The 26,822-nt window shown below is 43.6% G+C and overlaps 1 protein-coding gene across 1 annotated transcript in view; it reads right to left on the reverse strand.

The window, feature by feature from the left end:
- Positions 1-8,059: 8,059 nt before the first annotated feature.
- LOC116596353 (translation initiation factor IF-2-like) overlaps positions 8,060-26,822 on the reverse strand; it is a 920,264-nt gene continuing 901,501 nt past the window's right edge. The window contains exons 3-5 of the mRNA XM_032353680.1: positions 15,384-15,421; positions 12,923-12,998; positions 8,060-8,161 (exon numbers count right to left, since the gene is read on the reverse strand). Of these exons, the coding sequence (XP_032209571.1) occupies positions 8,100-8,161; positions 12,923-12,998; positions 15,384-15,421 (176 nt within the window). The 3' untranslated portion in view covers positions 8,060-8,099. The remainder of the gene's footprint in view (positions 8,162-12,922; positions 12,999-15,383; positions 15,422-26,822) is intronic.

Consider the following 26,822-nt stretch of genomic DNA (forward strand, 5'->3'; position numbering starts at 1 on the left):
GTTTGAAGCTTGACAGACCAGTGAGGAACCATGGCCAGGCATTCCACCTCCAGAATGACCTTGTTATTGTCCCCCATCAAAGACAATGTATCTTCTTTGGGAATGAGGAACCATGATGGATTTTTGGTATCACCTGAGTAGCTGTTAGACTCATTAGCTCACACTCAGTGGGAGACAGCTTTTTTTTTTTTTTTTCCTTAACAATATGTGTTTTAGTAATACAAAAGTAACCTGAACTTGTAGTGAAAGATTATTGATGTGAAGGACAGGATTCTAAAAAGAAAATAACATCTTAGTATATTTAATTTTAAAACCATATGGACCATCAATTTTTAAGGGAAAGAGTTGATGAAGTTCTAGAACCTAGGTGAGGTTCAGTGGGCTGAGGTCCGGAGCTGATGACCAAGAGAGAATTCTTGAGACATATTTGCTGCAAAACGGTGGTTTATTGAGGCACGGGGACAGGGCCTGTGGGCAGGAAGAGCTGCAGGTTAAGTAATCTGTGGTTGGGGGAAGGTAAGGGAAAGGGAGGTTTCAAGGGAGTTTTCATATGCTAAAGAGGAGTTGTCTTTTACCAAGCCATTAACATCAAGATAGTTGGGAGATGCCTGTTTTGCAGGATTGTGAGCTCTGCAAGTTAACTCTTTGTTTCTCATTTATGGCGGTCAGGGGTGCCTGAGGAATGTTACACATATTACAGAGGGGAGCGGGTGGAGAGGGGGTGCAAGGTGCCAGCTTTTGCTTTGTCCTCAGTCAGCCTCCTGCTCCCTCATGAAGTTCCAAACCTGAGAGGGGGCTCGTGGGAGTGAGGGAGTGCCAGAGAGTGGGAGGGCGGGAGGGCGGGGGGCCTAGGGGAAGGCGCCCAGCCTGCTCCTGCTCTTTGTTTTGGAGACTCACGTGGTCCTGCCTAATTGGCCGCCATAGAGCCTGAGTTCCCAGGGTGGCAGAGGCGTCCTTCGCAGCTGTGGTTCCCGGGTTCTTCCAGCTGCCAGCCCCACCTTCCCACAGGAGGCTGGGGGCCCTGGGGGGACCACAACTCCCACAAGGCCCCGCAGTCCAATAGAGCCTGGCTGATAAAGGGGCGGGGTCTGCGTGGAGGGGCGGGACCATGATGCAGGGGCCTTAGGGCTCAGCGTCCCCATGTGGCTTTCTGGAGCTCAGGAGCTTTCTCATCTCTGGATTGGCATCTGGCAGCTGGACTCATTGGAGTCCTGGGGCGTCGCCTCGACCGGCTCTTGATGGGTAGAGTGTAACGAAGTGTTAGCTTAGGAGGCACAGTGTTAGGGACTGGGTAGCGCTGAAGCTGCTGGTTGTCCTGGGCTTCCTGAGGAGGCTGTCTGAAAAAGTCACAGGTGCTGGTAGGGGAATCCTGGGGGAAAACTGGGGCCCAAACCAGCACTTTGAGCCTCTGAGCCAGAAGCCAACAATAACTGGGAAAAAGCCCAACGGCGCTGAGGTGCTTTACTTTTGGCTGAGAAGATAAGCAGGAAGGATAACAAACCAATGGGATGTCTGTAGACTTCTACTGGAACTTTTAGGTCTGTCTTCTGTAATTCCTTACCTGTCACTCAGAGGTTTTTTCTTTTTCTTCCTTGGGTTGCCTTCTTAGGGAATTCCTTAGCTTGATATTCCATCTCTCTGGTTTGGTTTTAAGCAGTGCTCATTCTGCTATTCAACCCATCTCTTTGAAAGGTTTCTTTTTACTGCTGTTGCTATTTGTATTTCCAAGATATCGGTTAATTATTTTTATAACTGCCTGCTCTCATTTCATGATAAGATATTCTGGCTTATCCATATGATTAATTTAATTACATTGATGTTAATGTCTAACACTTTTTCCCCCCCTTAGGTGCATATTCTCTCTTGAAAGAAAGGATAAAACATATTAAAGCGGTTCTTTTTTTCCGTGGCTTGATTTTTCTGAAACATTTGTGATTGTTGGTTTATGTCTCACTCATTTTTATGTACCTCGAGAGTCACTGCTTTGTACTCTCTTTGCAGGAGGGAGGGGCATGAAGAGGATGAACTGCATGGTATTTTTTTTTCTTTTTAATGAAAATGGGTAGAATCAGGGTTTGTAACCTACTGGTCACCTGGGTACCCCACCCCATTCCTCCAGAGCCTCGTAATCATTGGGATTTTGCTTGTCTCTTTTACCCAAGCTCCCATACTCTCCAAGCTGGAAGCAAACATCCCATTTTCTACTTCCTGGAAGGCTATACTTTGGTGAAGCTTTGGTTCTAGTCTCTCAGCCAGTTCCCCTTTCATTTTCTTTCTTTTCATTTTCTTTCTTTCATTTTCATGCTCCACCCTCCAGGTTTGCACTGCCTTTCCTTATGTACAAATGGGGATAGTAGGAAAGAGTGAGAAGCCCTTCCAGTTTTTTAAAAAGATTTTATTTATTTATTTGACAGAGAGAGCACAAGTAGGCAGAACTTCAGGCAAAGGGAGAGGTACAAGCAGGCTCTCTGCTGAGTAGAGAGACTGAAGATGGACTCGATCCCAGGATCCTGGGATCATGACCTGAGCCGAAGACAGCCACTCAACCGACTGAACAACCCAGTCACCCCCAAATATTTTTTAGTATCTTCTTTTCAGTACTTCAAGGGAAAACAAACATCTTCAGCAGGACTCTCAAAGATGAACCAGTAATAATTAGCTACAAAAATGACAAACATCTGTTTTTTGTACTGCATCTAAAGAAGTAAATTTTAAAAATTAACATTATGGTAAACATAAGAATTTGATGGACGTAATCCTTTGAAAGCTGATGCTTGTATACTTTTATATCTCGGTCAAGCAAGGCACTATAGAATCATGGTGACCATCCATATTCTATAAAAAAAACTCTCAGTTCTATTAAGAACATGAAACAAGTGGTGCCTGAGTGGCTCAGTTGTTAAGCGTCTGTCTTAGGCTCAGGTTATAATCCCATGGTCCTGGGATTGAGACCCACATCAGGCTCCCTCTTTGGTGGGAAGCCTGCTTCTCCCTCTCCCACTCTTTCTGCTTCTGTTCCCTCTCTTGCAGTATCTCTCTGTCAAATATATAAATAAAATCTTTTTTAAAAAGGACATGAAAGAAATTCTCCAGGGAGAGGGAAGAGAATAAAGTTCAAAATTAGAATAAGTTCAAATTTAAATTTGTACATCAAAAGCTCTTTCTAACTGCCTCTCTTACACATAATTCTACTAAAATAGCAAACCCAATAGAGGACAAAATTGTTTGTTTCAAAATACATAGCCTTGGACTTTTGTTATGTCGATAGAAAATTACCCAGGTGCCTCCATTAATTGGTTAGAATTTTGAGAGGAAGCTTGCGTATAGAAATGGGATTTCTAGCACTGAGGGGCCAACAAACTGGAGGACGCTAACACTGCCTGCAATCTAGCAGCAACTCTCTGAGGCCACACGCTGATTTTGGATGGTCGTCTTTTCCCTCGGGGAGGGTACGACTGTTGAAAATGAATGTGTGTTGGGGGGGACAAGATGGCGGGGGGAGTAGGAGGAGGCGCCTTTTCAGCCGATACCCCAAAGTGAGCTGATTACCTACCAAAGAACTCCGATCACCCATGAAATCAGCCTGCGATCAGAATTATACACATCTGGATCTCTATAGGGGCAGAAGATGCCAGTGGGCAGGTAAAGCGAAATGGGAACGGCGGTGGACTGATATCGGAAGATAAACAAAAGGGGGAGAGAGCCACCAGAGGCGACCGGTTGGAAAGTAATACCGCAATACGAGCGAGAGTGCCCTGCTTCTGGGGACCAGCATTAACTTGGAGACTGGTTGAAAGCACTCCAAAAGAGCAAAGGATCGCGGGGGGAAATTGTGGGAATCGGGGCGGCTAGGGACAGGGGCTTAAGTCCCCGGTCCCAGGACAGCCTCCCGTGGCGCTGAGGCAGAGTGCGGCAGAGAAACCAGCTCTTGGTCTCTAAGCCGCCAGCGCGCCCGAGAATGCGTGGGTTCTAGTTCCTGTGAGGGGATGGGACCCACGTCGGTCGGCAGAACACGTAAGCCCTACCACAAAGCTTGAGATACGCGCACACGTCCCTCATGCTCCCCTGAGTTACAGAGGCCCGGCTGGCGCTCTTTAACCCGCGCCATTGTTTCAAAGCCTAAGCCACGTGCCCCAAACTCTCCCCTGACAGAGGTGCGCAAAAGCCCAGCCTGGTGCTTACAGACCAGCACCCCGTTCTCAGTGCCCGGGATGCGCGCCACCTCTGAAAGAAGTGCGCGCAAGCCGGGCACTCCCAGCCCGGGCCAGCAGCAAAATCTCAGTGTGCGATCGCTGCTTGGAACCTCTCTGGCGGTCGGGAGCTCCCAGACAGCTGCCACTGCCTTGGCTTTGGGTACAAGCAAAAGATCCTGCGCCCCCAGGGTCTGCAACTTGGAACCTGCTCTGCCAGCAGCCAAGGGGGAACTTATTTAGGCTCTGCACCCAGACTGAGGCTTCTCTCTGAGAGGGAGATCAGGGTGCGGTTTGTTTTCCTCTAAAACTACAAAAACCATCAAAGGCGGTCAAGGTGAGAGGAAAAAAAAAGTGAACAAGCATAAAAACCGCCAGAGAACAAAAGCCTGAAAAAAACCAGTTTCCTCATAGCCCACCCCCTTGAGGGGGGTGGGAGGACTTAACTCAGGAAACATCATTGACTGACAACCCACGTGGCAGGCCCCTTCCCCAGAAAGCAAACCAAGAAAGAAAGAAAAAAAAAGGACTACAAGAGAACAACCACTACTTCATAGGAAAACTTGTATTGTTCACTTGTTCCCACTATTCCGGTTCATTTTTTTTTTTTTTTTACACATAGGTAATTTTTTTAACCTATTTACCATCACAGCGAGTTGTGCAGTAAATCGAATTCCATAATACCTTTCTAACCTAACTTTTTGATACATACACCTATGTTTTTCTTTTGCATTTTTATTTCTTGAATTCCTTTTTTAAAATTTTAGTTTAGTTTATTCCTTTTTATTTTTATCCTCTAATATTCATATAGAGTTAAACTTCAAAGTAATCCCCTTTCCCCAATCAATACTACCCTATAGGTAAACCAATTTTTAATCCCCTTTATCTTAGAAAAGTTGAGTCCTTTAACAAAGATATCAAGATACATCCAGGAAGAATCAAAACAATCTTCCTCGCACACACTGAGAATTTATAAGAACTCTCCCATCTTCTTCCACCAGTGTTTCTGTGTTTTTTGTGTTTGTCCTGATAGCATATAAATTTTACACTTGTGGTTCTTTTTGACGAGGTTCTTTCTTTATTTGCATATATATATATTTTTTATCTTGTCATATACTTGTATCAGTCTTTTTATCTCTTTTTGTTTGTCTACTTAATAAATCTTACCTTGGGGCCCATCTGGGCTGAACCTTCTTTTTTATCTTCCCTTTCTTTCCTCTCTATCTCTCTCTCTTTTCTTCTTTTCTTTTTTTACTTTTTTTCTTTTCTTTTGTCTCTCATTTGGGTGGGAATCCTGATTTCTCAAAGTGAATGTATATATTTGAAGAGAGGACCTCAAGACCTCTGGAAGTCTGCATGCCTCATTCACTGGGCAGGGGACTTCCTGCTTCAGGTATTTGCACAATAGACTCCAGTTAAAGTCCACCTTCAGCTACGAGTCGAAGCCATGATTGTTAAGAACACAGAATAGGGTCCTACGTAGCATACACGATGTGACCAATAGGCATTAATGGTTACTCAAGGGTTCTGGTACATTGTTATCCTCCAGTAGATTATAGAGGTAAAAAACATCTGAAAGAAGGATGAATACCCAACTTTTGTAGCAACATGGACGGGACTGGAAGAGATTATGCTGAGTGAAATAAGTCAAGCAGAGAGAGTCAATGATCATAGGGTTTCCCTTATTTGTGGAGCATAACAAATAGCATGGAGGACAAGGGGAGATGGAGAGGAGACGGGAGTTGAGGGAAATTGGAAGGGGAGGTGAAACATGAGAGACTATGGACTCTGAAAAACAATCTGAGGATTTAGAAGGGGTGGGGGGAGGTAGGGGGTACGAGGTGGTGAGTATTGGGGAGGGCACGTATTGCATGGAGAACTGGGTGTGGTGCAAAAACAATGGATACTGTTACGCTGAAAAGAAATAAAAAATTTTAAAAAAATTAAAAAAAAATCTGAAAGGTTCCCAGGAAGCAGTGGGTTTTGTTTTGTTTTGTTTTTTAGAAAGAAGAGGAGGATGGGTCACTAGGCTTTAAGAGGTCATGAATAAAGCAGGAGAGATAGGAACTGAATCATAAACTTTTGTCGTTAGCTTGGCAGGAGTTGAGGTATAAGGTCCTAGGTCTGCATGGAGGTGGGTAGGTCACAGGGAGATAGTGAGGTTAGTGCTCCGAAGGGGAGCTGGCATGTGGGCTTGGGTATCAAGAAATCACCAATGTAATTAAGTGGGATAACCATGTTTGTAGTGTGTGTGTGTGTGTCTGTGTCTGTGTCTGTGTGTTAATTCTTCATAGCTGGGGATACTGAGTTAGATGGTTATTGATCCCTTATCCAATTCCAACATTCCTAGTATTTATGACTTCTCTGGCTCAAATATTAGCAATGGCTATGGAGAGAAGGGTTAGACCCAAAAGCATGGAGCACAGTGTACAGAAAGTTTCTCCCAAGCTTGAAAGAAGGCTTTATCAGTATATTTTTGTCTACTCAGGCTGCTATACCAAACACAGGCTGGGGGGCTTAAATCACAGAAATGTATTTTCTCACAGATCTGGAGGCCAGAAGTTCCAGATCAAGGTGCCAGCAAGGTTGGTCTCCAGTGAGCCTTTTCTTGTTGGTCTATAGATCACTATCTTTTCAACTGTGCCCTCAGATGACCTCTTCTCTGTGGGCCCCCAGAGGGGAGGTAGGGGGAGTGCTTTCATGTGTTTCCCCCTTATGAGGACACCAGTCCTAGCAGATTAGGACTCCTGTGACCTCACCAAGCCTTCAGTACCTCCTTCTAGGTAGGCCCTATCTCCAGATGCAGTCACACTGGAGATTAGGAATTCTACATATGACTTTTGTGGGGACACAATTCAGTCCATAACAATTAGTACAGGAGAAAAACCATGGAGAGAATTCTAGAGGAGTCACACGTTGATGTTATAAGGTAAGTGGGTATAAAAGAGCACCTCTGAAGTCCAATAGGTCATTAGAGCTAGAGGCCGACAGGAAAGTCCCGTACGTGCCACAGTTTTGAGTTTGATGCAAGCGCAACTCTGAAGGGAAGATATTTGGGAGGCCTTGGCCAACCACTACCTCCAGCCAGGGGTGATTCTGGAGGGAGTATCTCTCGGAGTGCTGCCTAGAATCAAGACTTTGGGGTTGGAAAAGTGCCACTTCCAAAGCTGGAGAAGGATGGTGCTGTAAGTTACTTGAAGAGTACTGTTCTGGGAGATAGGAGATCTGGGGTCTCCTCTTTGTTCTGCTGCTGACCAGATGTGAAAATGCAGATTAACTCCCTAAGCATCTCAGTTCTACCACCATGTGATGCTTTCATGTGTCCCAAGCCCCAGAGTTAGTTTTATCCATAACCAGAAGCCGGTCTTTTAGTTCCCAATCTCTTAATCGGGCTGATCGTCACAATATATAGCGGACACGTGACAGCCACAGGGGAGAAGTAAGGGTTGTCTTCCCCTCAGGGAGAGTGGAAAGGCTCTAGGAGAGGGCATACCAGTAGACCAAAGGCAGCCAGTGCCGGGGAGTGGAGCCACGGGGAAGAGTGTGCTGATGACAGCCTTGTGGAGGGAGGGCAGAAAGAGCCACCACCGTGACACTTGAGTTCTAGATCGAGCTTGGGGACAGAGAAGGGATCAGGGCACGGTAGAGCAGCAGCTGGCAAAGTGATTCTGTTGAGCTTAAGCTCAAAGTGCCTTAGCGAATTAGAATGGGAAATACCTTGCTATTGTCTGTGACTCTGTGATTGTGTGAGTATGAGTGACAGAGTGGGGACAAAGAGAGAGGGAGAGAGAATACATTAAATTTTAAAGAAGGACAATAAGGGATGCCTGGGTAGCTTACTCAGTTAAGCATCTACCTTTGGTTCAGGTCATGATCCCAGGGTCCTGGGATTGGATCCCATACCAGGCTCTAGTGGGGGGTCTGCCTTCCCTCTGCCTGCTGCTCCCCTTGCTTGTGATCTCTCTCTTCCTCTGTAACAAATAATAGTAAAAAATAAACAAGGGCGATAAGTTATGTTTACTTTTGTTTCTGATGCCAGACATAGGTTCAGAAGATTGAAGAGGGAGATCCAAGGAGCTAGCCTCTCAAGAGGAGTGAATACCCTAGTCATTGGTAAGACCCCTGGTCCTGTAATACAATATGGCTCCTGTGATCTGGGTCCTGTTAAACGCCTCTTGCCATCCTTAACCTGATAGTTTGATTCTTCATTGCATTCAGTGTGGGGAACTGGGAGAAGCTATGACACTTGGCCCTTTGTGGGGGAATTTTAGTAGTATAAATAGCAATAGTTATCAGTTCTGGAGCACTTCCATGACTCTGCTGCAGTGACCTGGGTTTAGAGCAGTGAGATAAACATAGAAATAGATGTGGGCTCTGTTTCCGAGAAGCTGAAACCCACTATTCTCCTTGTCCCCTTCCCATTCTGTCTTCTTCAGCCCTTGTGCAATCCCACCAAGCAGGAAGCTTGCTTCTCCCCCTCCCTCTGCTGCTCCCCCTGCTTGTGCTCTCATTCTCTCTCTCTCTGTCAAGTAAATAAATCAAATGTTTTAAAAAAATATAAAAAAAGGCAAAACAAATAAACATTTTTGTAGAGTGATTTTCTGAATGCAGTTATGGGCAGTGCTGGGTACTGAAGAAGACGCTCTGCTGACCAGAGTAGTGGGGAAATTACAGAACAAATTCCACAGGTCATTGAATGTATCACTTTCATCACCCCACCCATAGCACTCATTAATCTCTAGCCCAGCCAATCTGTTGGTTATAAAAATGAGCTTTCTCCAAACTGACAGGCAGTTCTCATTTTAGCAATGTAAATCATTCTGATCTTTATCACTAATGTGATATAATCCTGTCTAGTAAAGAAACTTGAGAGTTCTATGTCTCTGTAAACATTTAAGAAAAACAATGGACTCGGGTGCCTGGGTGGCTCAGTGGGTTAAGCCACTGCCTTTGGCTCAGGTCATGATCTCAGGGTCCTGGGATCGAGTCCCGCATCAGGCTCTCTGCTCAGCAGGGAGCCTGCTTCCTCCTATCTCTCTCTCTGCCTGCCTCTATGCCTACTTGTGATCTCTGTCAAATAAATAAATAAAATCTTTAAAAAAAATAATAAAGAAAAACAATGGACTCAACTCTAATTACTTTTTAACTAACTTGACTTGCCAAAGGAAGGAGAAAGTAAATATCAGAAATCTTACCACTAAGCACAAGTTGCAAGTTATACCTGCCAAGATGTGGTTCAAAATATAAGTAACCAGTCTCCTTAGAAGCCTTTTACCTTCTTATATCTGTTATGTTGGGTAAATGAGTAGTTACTAGAACACAGCTGGCTCAGTGATCACAATTCAGCTTACCCTCAGAAGTATAAATAGATTACATGTTTAGCCTGGTAACTGGACACTGATATAGAATTATTCACTGGCTGATTCCTAGATCAGAAACCACAAAAATTTTTTTCTTTTTTATGGAAGTATGGCTGTTAACAATAGTCTCACCTGTACCACATAGTGATTGACTTAACTACTCTATACATTACAGCTTTAGATGTAACATTTTAATAAAACAACAATATCCTTGATGGTATCATGGAAATGTAAGTGCCTTGTGCACTTTTCTTAATGTGTATAATTACCTAAACATCATAGTAAGTAAATCAAGGCCATTGTCAAGCTTCCGTCAAGGAGAGTCCTTAACTAGAGGGATTTCCCATTGTTCTCAGGATGATAACCTCTGAGTTACAGGTTCCATTAGTTGGCCACACACATTTGGAGCCTTGTGGACTTTCTGACAGCTGAGCAGCATATCTCTGTTTCAAGCATTGTGATCCCTGTTCTTACTGCAAGAGTGAAAGTTGTCACTTTTCCTGTGACCCCTGTCTTTAGGAAAGTGTCTGACTCAGAAATTCGAATCAGTAGCCCCCAAAGGTATTTTCAGGAGAACCACCTCAAAGATGATCACCTGAGATACTGTCAAGAAAAAAAAACCCTGAAATTCTAAGCAACATCCATAATAAGACTTTTCATGTTGATAAGGAAAGATTTTTCCCCTAAATACCAGATAGGCTCCATGAAAGTGAGATCTTTACCTGTTTTGTTCACCGTGTCACCAGTCCCTAGAAGAGCGCCTAAGACATCACTCAAGATTAGGTTGTTTTGAATGAATCAAATGAATGAATGAACTGTAGCCTTTGATAGTGAGGTAGTTTATGGTCCTTAGGCAAGAGATGGGATTTGTGTTGGGATTTCAAGAATGGGAGGGGCCGAAGAGAAAATTGAGAAGCTAAATGTGAAAATATGCAATTTACTGACTGGAGTAGGTCTGAATACATTTCAAACATAATTAAACTATGGATGTGGGTCTATATGCGTTTTCATAATTTTCCCTTGAAAATGTGAGGCATACAGATGTCATCTCCAGTGAATTCTCCTTGTCCGTATACAGAATCACCAACAACAACAACAAAAAAAGGCATTCTGACTGTCCTCAGCCCATCCACTCCAGGATTGTGACTCTTTCTTCCCCATATTTTTTCTGACATCATGGACTTTCAGGTTGACATCTCCCATCTTGGGTCCCACTCTCATTAGCTGTAGAAGTCATTCGATGTTTGCGACGTGAGGGTGGCAATACTCTCTGACCTTTGGTTACAATAGGTCTTTGAAAGCCAGTGTTTATTCTGCTTTTACAGCATTTCTCCATTTGAACTGGCCACCTTTTAAGTGGTCAACAGTCACATGTGGCTACTAGCCATGGGACTTGGACAGCAGAGGTGTGGAAAGTCCACACATTCTTCCACTCAAAGGATATTGTGAGTTATGCTACACCTTTTTTTTTAAGTGTCTTTTTTAGATATTTGAATTCAATTAACCATTAGATAGTACATCATTGGTTTCAGAGAATTTAGTAACTCATCAGTTGTGGATAACGCTTGGTGCTCATCACATCACCCCGTGTCCTCCTTAATGCCTATCACCCAGTTACTCCATGTCTCCCACTCCCCTCCCACTTCAGCAACCCTCAGTTTGTTTCCTATAGTTAAAGGTGCATCATGGTTTGTCTCCCTTTCTGATGACTCCCATTCAGTTTTCCCTCCCTTCCCTCTGATCCTCTGTACTACATCTTAATCTCAACAGTCAAGCAGTGGTAGTAATTCAGTCATGGAGTCATGCATATTCTAAATCTGATGAGGTAGATTCCTATACTGCCTTTGTCTCTGCTAGAGCGCTTACATTTGTTATATTATTGCTGCTGTGTTCATGTTTCTCGTTCACTGAATGTCTGATAAAAGAATTAGTAAAATGTGTGACTGCAGAAAATACAATGGTCATGGATGATGAAGATTTTCTCCTTGACCAGACTTGAGTCAAGCTCCTCTGAGTCCTCTTTCTGCCCAGCCTTGACCTCAGGCTCCACCCACTTAGCCCAGTTTTAGCAAGAAATCTGCTTAGTCAATTTTTCAGCAATCTCCTATCCTACTCTTGATATCTGATCAAATTCCTTATCTCTCACCCCTGGTATCTTACCACTCTTTTTTTTTTTAAGATTTATTTATTTTGACAGAGAGAAAGCCTGAGCAGGGGGAGTAGCAGAGGGAGAGAGAGAACCAGACTCCCCACTGAGCAGCAAGCCCAATGCCAGACTTGATCCTGGGATCAGATCATGACCTAAGCCAAAGCCAGAGATTTAACCAACTGAGCCACCCAGGTGCTTCAGTATCTATAACGCTTGATATCTGATCAAATCCCTTATTCCCAGGGCACCTGGTTGGTGCCGCTGGTTGAACGTTTGACTCTTGGTTTCTGCTCTGGTCATGATCTCACAGTCCTGAGATTAAGCCTCACCTCAGGCTCTATGCTCAGTGAAGAGTCTGATTAAAATTCTCTTTCCCTCTCCCTCTACCCCTACCCCTGCTCCCTCTCTCTAAAATGTATTAATAAGTCTTTTAAAAAATTCCTTATCCCCTGCTCTCAATAGTTTATGACCCTAGCCTTCCTTCAACAATATTACTGTCCAGATGGTTTAGCCAGAATCCCTTCATCCTTACCCTTGATGTTCCATCTTAATTTTACATTCAGTGACCCCCACCATGCTCTTTAGTTGTAAATCTCCATTTGTCTGAGCTGAGCCAGATTTCTCTCCCATACTATAAAATAAAATCCCATCGTAGTAGCATCCTTTGAATAAAATCTTCCTTACTGTCTTTAATGGGTGTCACAAATTTTTTTTTTTTCTTTAACAGTCAGGAGGGTGCTAATGGAGTACCATGACAAAAGGCCTAACTTCCTATAATGGACATTTCCTTGGTTTACCTGACAAATACTCTTTTTCTCTTCTAAGGAAAATTTCCAGTTCTCAGTATAACTGCCAACTGGCCCAGGGGTGGACAAGTGAGTCAAATGAGACCAAAATGAAAATTCTGTTGAGACACTGGACCTTGAGGATTCAAGCCAAGGACGAAAAAGTGTTGGTACTCCATTATTCTGATGGTCCATTAACTCTTGCTTTTTTGGTTCCTGTGTCTATCACAGCCCCTGCCTTTTTGAAGATAATGACCATTCATCTGAGTACACAGTTCGCAGCATCCCTTTCCAGTGGCCCATGCGGGCCAAGGTAGTAGAGCATAATAGATCTCTGTAAGTTTTTAAAAAATGTCTTTGTCCCTGTTGCACATGCCATTAAAGACAAAAGGTCGGGGGTAGGGGGATATTGGAAAAGGTGAAATTATAGCTACTCACTGATTTTGTGATTGGTAGAGAGAAAGCAACACCTACAAACAGGGCCAGTGGCTGAGTGGAGGAAACATCTTTGGCTCTAGGAGGAATGGGGGAAGGAGAAATATTAATAATCTTTGTCTTTGGAACTGCCCCTGAAGACTTCCCCACACAGGAAAATGACCTAGTGTGACTCTCCTAAACTTCGGCAAGCCCCTTAAATTTAACTGACATCTAGATCTTATACTCCCTGCTGGATAACTCTGATCATTATTTGATTGTTACTTATTTTATTTTAAAATTATTTTTAAAGAGAATTTTAATCTAAATACAATTAATTAACATATAATACTAGTTTCAGACATACAGGTTAGTGATTCATCAGTCTTTTATAACACCCAGTGCTCACTGTATCACATGCCTTCCTTAATGTCCATCACCCAGTTACCCCATCCACCCATCCCCCTCCCCTCCAAGAACCCTCAGTTTGTTTCCTGTGATTAAGAGTCTCTTCTGAGGGGTACCTGGCTGGCTCATGGGTTAAAGCCTCTGCCTTCAACTCAGGTTATGATCTCAGGGTCCTGGGATCGAGCCCCACATCAGGCTCTCTGCTCCCTGGGGAGTCTGTATCCTCCTCTCTCTCTCTTCCTGCCTCTCTGCCTACTTGTGATCTGTTTGTCAAATAAGTAAATAAAAATATATATTTTTTTAAGTCTCTTCTGGTTTGTCTCCCTCTTTGACTTCATCTTGTTTTATTTTTTTCCTTTCTTCCCCTATGATTCTGTTTTGTTTCTTAAACTCCACATATGAGTGAGATCATATGATAATTATCTTTCTCTGACTGGCTTATTTCGCTTGGCATAATACCCTCTACTTTCATCCCTGTCATTGCAAATAATTGCCATTTATTTTAACTCGACAGAGAAGGCCACTAGAAACAGCAGGTGATGGCCCCAGCTCCTGTCCCTCCATGCAGAACATCTGTCAACACCTGTGGACATCTTTTCCTCCCCCCATTCCTATGAATGTTGCTCAGTTGTTACATGGCATGGACAAATGCTGTTGGCTGGTGGCATGGACACACTGGACAAGCTTGGCCTTTGGTAAAACAAAGACTGGATTCAATTACTCAAACTGAAACAGGAATGCTTGGATGAACAAGCCTGCCAGGAAGTCCCACTGGAGGTACTCAACCTGTGCCCCTTCCCTCTTTGGACCAAGAACCTGAACTTGAGAGATGAATGGCTTATCCAAGGTTATGGCAAGGTTACACAGAGCTGAAACTAGACACAGGTGTACATGCTTATTGATCAAGGCTGGCTGTGAAATTGAACTGCCTCAAATCTTGATTCTTTTTGCCACTTCTTATTCTCTGACCCTGTTTTTCATAGTTTAGGATGTAGGAATAATAAAAATATCAGCTAATGGGGTATCCTGACTTTTTGATGTTTTAATTCTTGTCAGACATTTACCATAATGCTTAGCACATGGATATGTGTGTGCACACACATGCACATGCTTGACACTCAAAAAATTGTTCCCTGATATTAACTTTATCAGTGCACTTTGCATCCACCACCAATTGGCTGTTTTGTCACAAACTGATTAAAGCAGAACTGTCAAGTGAGGAACTTCAAAGCCAAAGCATTAAGTGCTTTGAAAAACCAGCACCTGGGAGGATTTGTCTCAGCATCTGTGATTAGAAGGCAGCAAAAAGAGGCTTTGGGGACACAGTTTACCCCTTCATGAAGCAGCCATTCAGAACTTTCTCCGAAGGGCTAATGCCTAATCTTCCAAAGACCAGCAAGAACAAGCTTATGGTCTGTTAAAATCAGATTTTTAAAATATTTTTATTTATTTATTTGAGAGAGAGAGAGAGTGAGAGAGAGAGCATGAGAGGGGAGAAGGTCAGAGGGAGAAGCGGACTCTCCATGAAGCTGGGAGCCTGATGCAGGACTTGATCCTGGGACTCCAGAATCAAAATCAGATTGATTGCCTCAATACAGTCCGGGAGGACATTCCTCAGGAGTCACAGAATTCTGGTTGCCATGAGGGAGGAGTCTTTTACAAAGTCTGGGCTCTCACAGAAGTAGTCTGAAGCATGTGTATGGAAAGCAGAGGTCAGTTCTGGATTAGAAGCTCTTTCTGAGGGGAAATGAGTAGAAGCAGGGATTAACCAGGACTTGGGTTCTGCCTTATTCAGTTCAGGTTGCTGCAACAAATGATGACAGACTGGGTGGCTGAAATAGCAAAACATGTACTATTCCTTGCAGTTCTAGAGGCTGAGAAGTCCAAAAGCAAGATCCTGGGAGATCTGATATCTAGCAAGAGACTGCTTCATCATCTATAGATGCTCATATTTCTGTTGTAGCCTTGCATGGATGACAGCTGGCAGAACAGTCTCTCAGGTCTTTTCTCAGAAGTGCTTTTATCTCATTCACAAGGGTTCCAATTTCATGACCTTATCACCTCTCAAAGCCCATACCTCCTGATGGCACTCCTTGAGGGTCAGGGCTTCAACATCTGAATTGGGACAAGACACAAACATTCAGTCCATTAGCAAGTGTTGTCATGAGGACAGCGTAGCTTATCAACTGGGTATCCCCAGGAATCTATGGGACTAGCAAAGCAGAATCTGGGGGCGTCACTGGTAGGAAAGCAGGAGTTCCCCAAGAGAGAGTCATCATAGCATTTTACAGAGACAGCATGACCCTTGAGAAACAACAGTTTCCGTGACTCATACACCAGCCTTTATCTATGCCTGTCCTCCCTGCTGGATTCACAGCAAGCCTACTTCTTTCTTTTCCAGTACAAATGGATTTCCACTCTCTGAATCCTGATGCATTTTTGCTCTTTTGCCGTTAGTAGGTTGTCCCTCAGGATTCTGCATGTCTGGATTTGCAATCGTGGAAACTGCCAAAGGCCTAGGGACCTGCGTGGCAGAACTCGGCCTCTACCACTATTGCCCAAGGTAGGGACTCTGGTCCCTTGAGCGTCCTGTGCTGCTGTCAAAGGTCTGTGTGCATTGGCTTATTGTTTTTTTAAAAAATGTAATTGCTTATACGTGTGCTTGATCATGCTCAAGTGGCCTTTCTGTGGAAACAGTGGCCAAGCTACACCTAGAAGTCACTGAAGAAAGCTCTAAGAACTCCTGGTTGGTATGAGGCTAGAGAGAGAGAGAAAGAGAGAAAAGAAATCTGCCTCTCTGCATTTTGCAAGTCCCTGGGCAAAATCCGTTGGCTGTGCACTCCCCACACGGAGATTCCTGAACCTCAGGAAGGCCCTCCTGAACCTCATCTCCCTGAGTTCCTCCTCCAGAAGCAATCCCTAGTTTGAGACCAGGGTTAGGGAAGGAAGAGCAGCAAAGCAGGGTCCAGAAGGAAGGACTGCCACAGACCATGGAGCACCAGAGGGCCAGGCTGGTACCTGCTCACTGTTGGGTTACAAATGGGCTCAGCTCAGCAGGTACAGGGGTGCCCTTTGCCCCTCTGGTGGCCTTTGCAGTGCCCCAAACTCAGGAAGAAAAAAGGCTGGCTCAGGTGACTTATTTTTGCCTGGGAAGGAGCTGACAGCAATGGAAATAAACAAGTAGGGAATGATGTTGGAAAGTTGGAGGGTTTGTCCTTTATATCTCAGCTTTCTCTCCTATCTTCCCTTGCTCTGTAGTGTGTTCTCAAAGAAGTTTTTGGCATGATATTCCTGTTCACTGATTTACTCCTGAGCTGTGTCTTTTCTGCTGTTCATCTCATCTGGTGAATTCTTTTACTGTAAAGTATCTTGCCCTTGCAAGGAGCCTGATGCAGGACTTGATCCTGGGACTCCAGAATCAAAATCAGATTGATTGCCTCAATACAGTCCGGGAGGACATTCCTCAGGAGTCACAGAATTCTGGTTGCCATGAGGGAGGAGTCTTTTACAAAGTCTGGGCTCTCACAGAAGTAGTCTGAAGCACGTGTATGGAAAGCAGAGGTCAAGGGCAAGGGCAAGACCTGAGAAATCCCAGAGATTTCAGCTTGCCACCCAGAAGGAAACCAGGCTATTTGGAATGCTGGAAAGGATTCAGAGTAGGGGAAATCGTCTTGGACATCTGAGACCACCCCCACATTCAGCGGTCCCATGGACACAAACCCAGACCTTGATACTGATCCTGAACCATGCTCTCAACTCAGACCCCTGTGATCCTTGCCACAGTGCTTTCAGATCAGTGCATCCATGCCCATAGGCACAAACCCCTAAGCCTAGATTCTGTCCTGAGAGGTCTGTCCCCAACGGCCTGGCTCCAGAGCCTCAGAGATTGGGGACAGTGAGGAACACCATAGGACTCACGCTGCCACCCCGAAAGAAACCATGCCATTTGGAACTCCAGAAAGGATTCAGAGGAACTGAAATCTGCATTCCTACCTCTGGACACCCCTATATTCAGCAGGCCCCTGGATGCAAACCTGGAGCTTGACACTCACCCTGAACCAATCCCTCGACTGCCCTCCCCCACAGAAAGATGGACAGAGTGCTGGCAGATCAGGCCTGCCATGTGGTGGGCCCTAACCATAACCTTTGGTTTGGTTCTCAGGGTTCTGACCCCAAAGGCCTTGCAGTAGATGCCCTACAATTTGGCAGTTTCCTTCTGCCGCCCAGAAGGAAACTGTGCCATTTGGAACTCCGGAAAGGATTCAGAGGAGCAGAAATCTGCATGCCCAGCTGAGGATACACCCACACAGAGCTGACTCCTGGACACAAAGCCAGAGCCAGACACTCACCCTCACCTACACTGTCAACTCAGCCACCCAGACAGCTCTCCATGGGGTCTTCAGGTCAGTCCTGCCATGTCCCTGGTCCCTAACACTAACCCTTGGATGGGTTCTGTAATGATCTCCTCATTTCAGGTTATGTAGTGGTTCTGCAGGACATTGTTCTGGTGTGGGATCAAACACACTGAAGCATCCCGTGTGAAGTGGCAAACGTGGTAAAGAAATGACGGCTGGGGAATCTGAGTGTGGAGACAGCACGTATTTGTGCTGCTATAACAAGCTGACTGCACTTTGAAATCACCGCAGAGGAAATGACTCTTCCAAACATCCATGTTAGCACGACGACATGGAAGCAGAGAGGACATCAGACTTTGGGATGGAGGCCAAGCCCTCCCAGATCCAGGTCACCCAACATGGAGAGGACACATGTTAGCAAGAGACTCGTGGGAGGATTAAATAATGGGACCCTGTATCTCAGGTGCAGTAGAAGCAGTGGATTTGGAATTCCAGTTTTCCACAACGTTCCACCACAAGCTGGTTAGAACTGTGCAAAGCAGGAAGGGAAGCCCCAGTAAAGTGGACTGGGGATGCCAGAAGGGGAGGCTGGAAGGGGGCGCCTGCTCAGTGCCCATTACAGACCCCACATTGCAATCCCCCACAGGAGAGACTCACCAATTCCAGGCCCCACAGGGGAAGCTGGAGGTTCATCTCCTGACTTTTTGTAGGAGCTTTGCAGCTCAGCTGGTGAGAATTCTCCATCACCCTGCCTTTCTCCAGGGGACTTTCCTTCCAAGCACCTCTCCCAACTTCTTCCTCCTCCATGAAATAATGTTCCTCTCCTTTGTTTCTCGCACTTGCCTGTGATGGGACCATAGCTTGCTTGCTCAGCCCAGACTGCCATTCTCTGCTCTTCCCAAATAAACCCATGCTGCTGGTCAAATAACTGGCAGATTGAGTTTAAGGCAAATTGAACTAATAAATTCAAGAACTTGCAAGGAACCAAATCAATATGCACAAATTAGTGGCACTCCTACGTGCTCGGAAGGAACCATCAGAAAGAGACTATGGAGAACGATCTCATTTACACCTGCATCCAAGACAGCAAGATACCCGGGAGGCCCCTGAACTAAGAAGGTGACAGGCCTGTCCTCTGACAGCCCTGCAACAATGACCACAGACAGGGAGGGGGACACACGGAGATGGGGAGGCACTGTGCTCAGGGAAGAACCCACACTGGGAAATACCTACTCTCCCCAAAACCGTCTACAGAGTCCTCATTCTGGCTCCCGAACTTCCGGGCTCGGCGCCAGCCCGGAGTGGGTGTGGACACGGGAAGGTTCCCGCAGGGCTGAGGTGGGGGGAGCACAAGCACCAAGGCAGGCGGACGCTCCCTGACTGCAGACCATCTGAGGAGCCCCAGGAACCGAATCCGCGATCACACAAACACAGACAAGGCCCGAGGAGCTCCCGAGCCCAGAAAGGGGGGACCCCAGAGCCCCGCGCACAGCACAGCAGGAGGCCACGTCTCCTCATACAAAACGACGGAAGCCCCAGTGTCTACACAGGGCGTTCTTCCTCTGTGGGGTCCTGAGACCACGAACCCCTTGGCAGTCCACTCAGGCGGCTTCTCCTCACCTCCTCCAACGTCTGGTCCTTAGGAGGTTGGACTGCTGCCAGTGTGGGCGCGTCCTCCACAACAGGTCAGGTCAGTGTGGATGCAGAGCCACACCCTCCTCAGCTTGTCCTGTCAGGGTGGGAGCCGCCCCATATTCTCCAGAAGTCTCCACAGTGGGTTCTGAAGAGGCGGGCCTCCGGTCCCAGCTGTGGCTGCGCAGCCTGGGCCCAGGGCGGGAGCTGGGGTCTGGCGCCCTCTGCCGGCGTTGGAAGGCAGTGCAGGACTGTGGGAGCTCACCCTTCAGTGGAATGTCCTGCTCCCTCCTGGGGTCCAGCTGACGCCATTTCATTCCAGAAATTCAAGCTGCATGGAGCCCAATATCCCCCAACTTCCCCCAAAATAGCTAAGGAACAATGAATTGGAAACAATTTGGAATTACAACAGTCCTTGACCCAAACAGTGGCACTGAACATGGCCCTGATGCAGACCCACACTCTGACCTCAACTTGGTCTCAAGCCTGGACCCTACCCTAATCCAAGACCCTAACCCTAGCCCCCAACCCAAACAATGTTAACAAGAATCAAAAGGTAGAAACTGCAAATATCCATCAATGGCAAGCGCATAAGCAAAGTGTGGTGAAGGGTTTGAATTTGGGTTCAGGTTCAGGCTTTAGTCAGAGTTCTAGATCAGGCTTTGGGTTTAGTGTTAGGGTGAGGATTTAGAGTGAAGGACAAGGGAACAGAGTTATAGTTTAGGGCTTTAAGTTTATGAGTTAGGCTTTAAGACTCAGGGCTTATGCGATAAAGTTCAAGGTCAAATTTGGGGTTTGGCTTCATGCTGAGATTTGGGTTCAGGGTTCATGACTTGGAGGTCTGGTTTAGGGTTTGGGTTCGTGGTTCAGGGCTTGGATCCAGGGCTCAGGTACAGGCTTTGGGTTCCATTTCAGGTTTGGGATTCAGGGTTCTAGTTTGGGCTTTAAGGTCAGCTTAGGTTTCAGCGTTGTTAGGGGTTAAGGTTAGGTTTAGGGATGACACATTTTCTTCAGTTGTCATCATGGACAAAAAAAATCTATCTGAAGTTTCTAAGTCAGAAATGTATTTCATCTGGGGGCGCCTGGGTGGCTCCGCGTGCTAAGCCTCTGCCTTGGGCTCAGGTCATAATCTCAGGGTCCTGGGATCGAGCCCTTCATCAGGCTCTCTGCTTGGCGGGGAGCCTGCTTCCACATCTTTCTCTCTGCCTGCCTCTCTGCCTACTTGTGATCTCTGTCTGTCAAATAAATAGAATCTTAAAAAAAAAAAAAAAAGAAATGTGTTTAATCTGGGTGTCAGGAGCTGGTTTGGAATTTAGGATCCTAGTAACTCTCTACCAACAGCATTCTGATCCTAGAGTCTCCCAGTCACCCAGAAGCGGCTCTTGTCTTGGCTCAAACTTGGCTCTCTGCCCTTGACATAGAAGGGCAAGTTGGTGCCAAAGTTGGGATTTCACAATGGTAGAGGTGTGAAACCAGATATTGTGGAACTATCATGGGAAATGAGACAGGACACAAATAACTGGTTGACTCCTGATTCTTCCACAAAAAGAAAGACCAGGTTTCCAATAGAATCTGATAATGTTCCCTAGGAAGGCCTATGGTACTCATTACCAGTACCAAAAGAGGACCCCTCCCCTGGTTTAAATTAAGAATCACAGTAGGATATTTCCTACTTAGTGTCAAAAATAAAATTTTATTTTTTGGCTGTTCCAGTGGACAATTTGTGGAAGCACTGACAACCTTTTCATGCTCAAATTCCCATCAACGCAATGCAGGCAACATTGTAATGCATTGCTTCTTGGAATACCAAGTACAAGGAGGGCTATTAGAAGTAGTAAAAAGATACCAAATATGAAATTCAGAAAAAGCACCATTTATGGGCACCTAATGTAGATCCCTAACCATAAGATCTAACATATCATCCTATAGATTTCACTTACAAAAATCATCAATAACAGTAGTCTACTGACCACTGTAACCACCCCACCATTGACCTCTAGGCCTGTAATACACACTCCAACCACTGGAGACACAGTTCTCAGCAGCAGAATGGGCCTTGCCCAGTCCGGGTGGACCAGCTCTTAATGTAAAGACAAAAAATCCTGCTCCTTGGAAATACCAGCCATTAGGACACAGTCACAGAAACCATACCCAGAACTCAATAAACGACAGACATCCCATGGGGCGGATGATGCAGATCACCCCCACTCCCATGAAGTAGCTCTACAGCGGACTCCAGGTCTGTCCTCTTCCCGGAATCACACGTGGCACCACTCCCTCCTCAGAACAAAACCGTGAACTGTCCTCATCAGGCCTGTGTGCAGGCTCACAGAAAGCCAGACACTTTCTTGAGAGCACTCAGCCTCTCATGCCTATCCCAGCAGATGGAGGGTACTGTCTTCCCGACTTCCGTACCAACTAGAGAAGACTTGGAACAAGTCTTTCCAGACTCTATGCAAAGGCATATTCTCCATCTGCAAAATGATGGATGGTGAAACACCACGGATTCCCTGCACCTTCTTGAACCAGGTAAGTTGGAGCTATAGCTTGCCCAGAGCTATTATCCCCAACCCCCTAAACACACACACTTCCCTTGTGCACTCTGGGCCAGTTTCCATCCACTTTGCTCCTCAGCCATTGTCTCTGCAGAGAAGTACATCAGTACTGAGGTGCTGGAACTGAGGTGCTAGGTGCTAAGCCAGCACCTTGGACCCACTTACTGTCAGAAATTAATATTTGTTTTATTAACAGATGCATCCCATAAGATCTTGCCACCACAGCCATTAGAAAAGTCATTACAACAGAGGTCCTAACAACATGTGCCAACCTCCATGGCTCCACTCCCTGGCTCCAGGGATTGGTTCATTCATGGGCATGTGACCTGGTCCCAGCCAATGAGGTGGGAGGAACCTTGAGTCTTAGCCTGCAGGGCCAAGGATGGGGTGAACTGCCCAGGCCAGGGGGGTTTTCCATCATGACTGCATAGGTGGCCTCAGCCAGGCCTGTGCCAATGCCACAGAGAGCTCAGGAAGCCAGATGCTCCATTACATTGCTGAGGGCTGAATCAGACTTGTCCTGAAGCCCACACATGCTACAACCTCTGCTAACTCAGGAGAACCCTAAATGTGCTCATGGTCTTGGCCTGAACAAGATGACCATCTATGTGATAGATAACCTGCAAGATATACCCACCAGGCAATGGGGACTGTCTCAGCCAAACAATACCTACATGGAATTCAACCACAGACAATCGTCTTGTGGCAAACTTGAGGCCTACAGAGAAAGGCAGGAGAATTCCTGAGGCCTTCATTGTTGGCCAATCTCACTATCATCTTTTTTTTTCCTTTCAAGTGGAGGGGCCAGGGTCAGGCAGGATATGTCCCAGTGTACTCCCACTCTGCCACTGGAAAAGAAGATAGCAAAAGAGAATTAATCTCAATTTCACATCAAGAAGCAATGTTTGCTCCTGAGTTAATACACAAGAGAGTCAACCTAACAGAGATCACAGAAGCTAATGTTTATGATGTCTTAAGAGAAAGCAAACAATGTTGGGCATGCAACTGGCAGTATCTTTTTGCATTTTAAGCATTTTTTACTTCTACTTTTCGATAGATGAAATGATTCCACTCTCTTTTTCCTCACTGGGTTTGGGGAAGATAATATTTTCTCTCATTTATGGATAAGCTTTATTTTTTGTTTCTCTGTGGGGTTTACTAGAACTAGAATATCTTCTGGTAGAACATAGGTAAATCATGAGCACTCCGGGGGGGGGGGAGGCGGATGGGAATGTTCTCCCACAGCTTTCCAGTACCCTACACAACTCTTTCTTGGATTCATCTCCTGCTTACCCTTCTGAATCTGCTCACTCTTTTTTATTATCCTCATTTGTAGGTATTTTATTTCAGATTGAATCCATACCAATGGCTGTCCCCACTCACAAGCCATCATTTGACTCTTTGCACTATTATTTCTTGGTATTTAATTTTGCCTTTCAGAGGAATGCTGTTTACCATGATGCAGACAAAAGCCCACCGTGGCACAATTCAGCAATCACTCATGGATTCTCAGATCCCAGTTCAGGTCTGGGCTTTTCCTTTATCTACAAAACAGTGTGTGTGTGTGTGTGTGTGTGTGTGTGTGTGTGTGTGTGTGTGTGTGTGATTCTGATTGTGAACTTTTTATTTCATTCCTTTTATATAAAATTAGAAATATGCAACAAGATTGAAAAAGTAGTTAATATCTACAAACAGTTTTGCATTAAACTTTTTGTGTACATGTCTCAAATGGTGTAAGAAAGAAAAATATTGTCAAAAATATTGTAAGAAAGAAAAATATTGTGTACCTTGGAACACTTCTAACAACTCACAGGAATTTTCTCAGACTATATTCTTCTTATCAGCGTTTTGATTTGCTAATAAACACAACAAGAAAATAAAAATATTCAGGCCATAGTCTGGAAATACATGTTCACTGAGTCTGTAATTCTATGGTGCAATGATTGTAATCAAAAGTTCTGCAAGGGTCAGGAGATAGCAGTGCAAAATAAAATCTATTCAACTTAGATACTTATCCAAGGAATACCACTTAAGATAGAAAACTGCCACTGAATCAACAGTTCATTTCTTAAATCAGACTATGGTATTGTACAATGCAGAACTCCACACATATTTATTATTCTGTCATTTGGTCACAGTACTTCCTTTGACCTGCAAGACACAATTCATCCCTTCTTCTTCAGATTTACTGCAATTTACAAGAGAAAATGTTATGTTCATATATTTTAAAAATATCCTGTGGGTTCAAAAATAATTTATGCTTAGCACCTAAAATTGATATTTTATGAATTTCCTATAAATTTAATAGAGGAAAGTTTATCTTCCACTAATTTCCCAAATGCAGCAAGAAGTTAAGCTGAACATAGGACATCATTTGCATATTAATTCTGCATTGATAAGAATGTGGTGGTTGTCATCCTGAATCAGAATCATGGCAAATTATGGGATGGAGCCTCTTTACATAATTGAGTTGTTCATTCAGGAAATATTTCTTGGCACTTGCCAAAATTAAGAATCTGATTAAAATGATAAGAAAAAAGCAGTGAACCGAGTAAAGAAGATCTGAATTCACGATACTTATACTCTATGCCAATTTTGAAGTAAAATATGTATCAGATTATTTTTATAGTGACTTATGATTGTCATTCATATACATATGCATGTATAGACACATGCAATTAAATATCATTAAATAATTACATAGTTACAGGAAAGAGTGGCTATTATTGTAGTGACTGTTAGCTTAACAAAACAGATGCTCTAAATTATATTGTTCATTGTACAGGAAAATCCTTTAATTGGTTTGTTTTAAATTTGCATTGTTGAAGTTACACTGATTGTCCTAATCCTGAGAAGTAATTATTTAGTGACCATATATCAATACACACAGTATTCATACGAAGGACCATTTCATATTTAAGAGTTCTTGAAGACACCAAGCATCTCATGGTTATCCTTTTACAACTGTTGCTTTTCAAAGTGAACATAGCATTGATATTTTTAATTAAACCATGCATTAACCATATATTAAGAGAAAACTCTTCTATGTTCCCATGCAACTTACCTGAGTTGTGGCCTGTAGTTGTGAAAACTTCATTTTGTATACATAACACTGTTACAAAATGCTACATCTAGGTTAGATGTATGGATGCTTTTTTCCATGGTTTTCTGATAAATTAATATGCTCTATTTCACAATGCAGTGTGAGCCCTCATTTCTCAATGACTTTGCCCATGCTACTTCCTCTGTCTAAAATGGTCTTAAAAAATAAAATAAAATAAATTAAAATAATTAGTTTTATGTTTTGCTAAATTTCTTCCTTGTTCAAGATTCAGTTCAGTGATTATCTAAAATATTGGTACAAATTTTTGCTTTCTCTCTCTCCATTTCTGTGCAAAACACATTAAACTTTCATCACTTTATTTTATAATGAACTTTGTTATTCCAGTGATACGGAGGAGACATAAAAACTCATAGGAATTTTTTAACTTCCCCAAAGGCAAACAGGTGGTTAAGCTGGAAATTGACATCAAGCCATCTGGCTACAAAGTGAGCATGCATACTTTCCTGCACTCATATTTAATTCTAATTTTCAAATAATCTTTTTTTTAATGCCGTCATATCCCCCATTAAACTATAAGTTTCTGGAGGGTCAGAACTATTCATTTTTCTTTTCATTTTTCTTATGATGCCTGTTTATCATTTGATAATCCATAAATGTGAATTGATAAATGAATGGATATGTCAATGACTCAATTTGTTTTGCATTCCATGCCAGTACATGTTATTTTAAACAACTTTTTTTTTTGTTGAAAACTTGTTACTTATATAAAACTAAAATTCACTTCCTCTGAGTGTTCCATTTTCCCTTAGTTAAACATCTTGGTGGACCTTAGTGTATTCCCTTCCAATATTTAAAACCAACTCTATAACAAAGCAAATTTTCCCATTTCCTTCGTTACTATTCATATGCAATAACTTTATTGTATGGTCTTTGCTATACTCCTTTATTAAAATTGTATTCAATTCAGTGATATCCAAAAACTAATGATCAAAAACCCATTTTTTTCTCTACCTAATTGTGAGTAGTAGATTCTCATATAATGGGACAAAATTGGTCTGATTTGGAAGAAGCAGTGATATCACATTCTTGAGGCTCTGATTTCACTATGCCTTCCAAATGTTAGATTTTCTTTTCTCTCATCTTATCTGTTTGCTTTTCCTCTTTTTTGTTCACATTGCCTTTTTCCTCCTTTTCCTCTGTCTCTTCTTCCTTCTTCTAATTTTCTTTTTTAAGTCTGTTCTCATTTCTTTGAGAATTAACTGGTTAACATTAACTTTAAAAAAATATTTAAAATGTTGAAAATGAAGAAATTATATTGATCATATACTAAACAAAATGCACGTATGCAGGTTTGATTGAGATACCAAAAAGATATCACAAAAGTTTGCTATTTAATAGGCATTAAATACAAAAATATATACAAAAGTATACCTATTTAATAAGTATTAAATACCTATTTAATATGTCCCAGTATTTTGCCTCAAAGTGGTTGCAGTTTATTTGAAGACATTCACACATCCACCTGAAACTATAGGTAAAATTCAATATTGAAAGTACAGTCTGAATAACATTATAGATCATCATATTATTGTGATTAACAGCACAATTTCAGCTAAAGATACCATGTTTGAGTCCCAATATAGATTTGATTTGTGAGTGCTCAAGTAGTAACAATAAATGATATTAGTAAATCTTTTTTTATAGTCCATATAAGGCATGAAGGTCAGATAGAAGAGTCTGAATCATGTAAAAAGCTTTAGCAGAAAATTAGTTAGTAGGACATCAAGCTGGAAAACCTCTGTCACTGAATATAGTTTGAGGCATGAATTTAGCATATATGTGTAATGCAATAGTGAGATAAATACATTAACCAGCACCTTTAGTTACTTTAACTATATTGAATAAGAGCA

The sequence above is a fragment of the Mustela erminea genome, chromosome 7, assembly GCF_009829155.1.
Source record: "Mustela erminea isolate mMusErm1 chromosome 7, mMusErm1.Pri, whole genome shotgun sequence".
Taxonomy (NCBI): domain Eukaryota; kingdom Metazoa; phylum Chordata; class Mammalia; order Carnivora; family Mustelidae; genus Mustela; species Mustela erminea.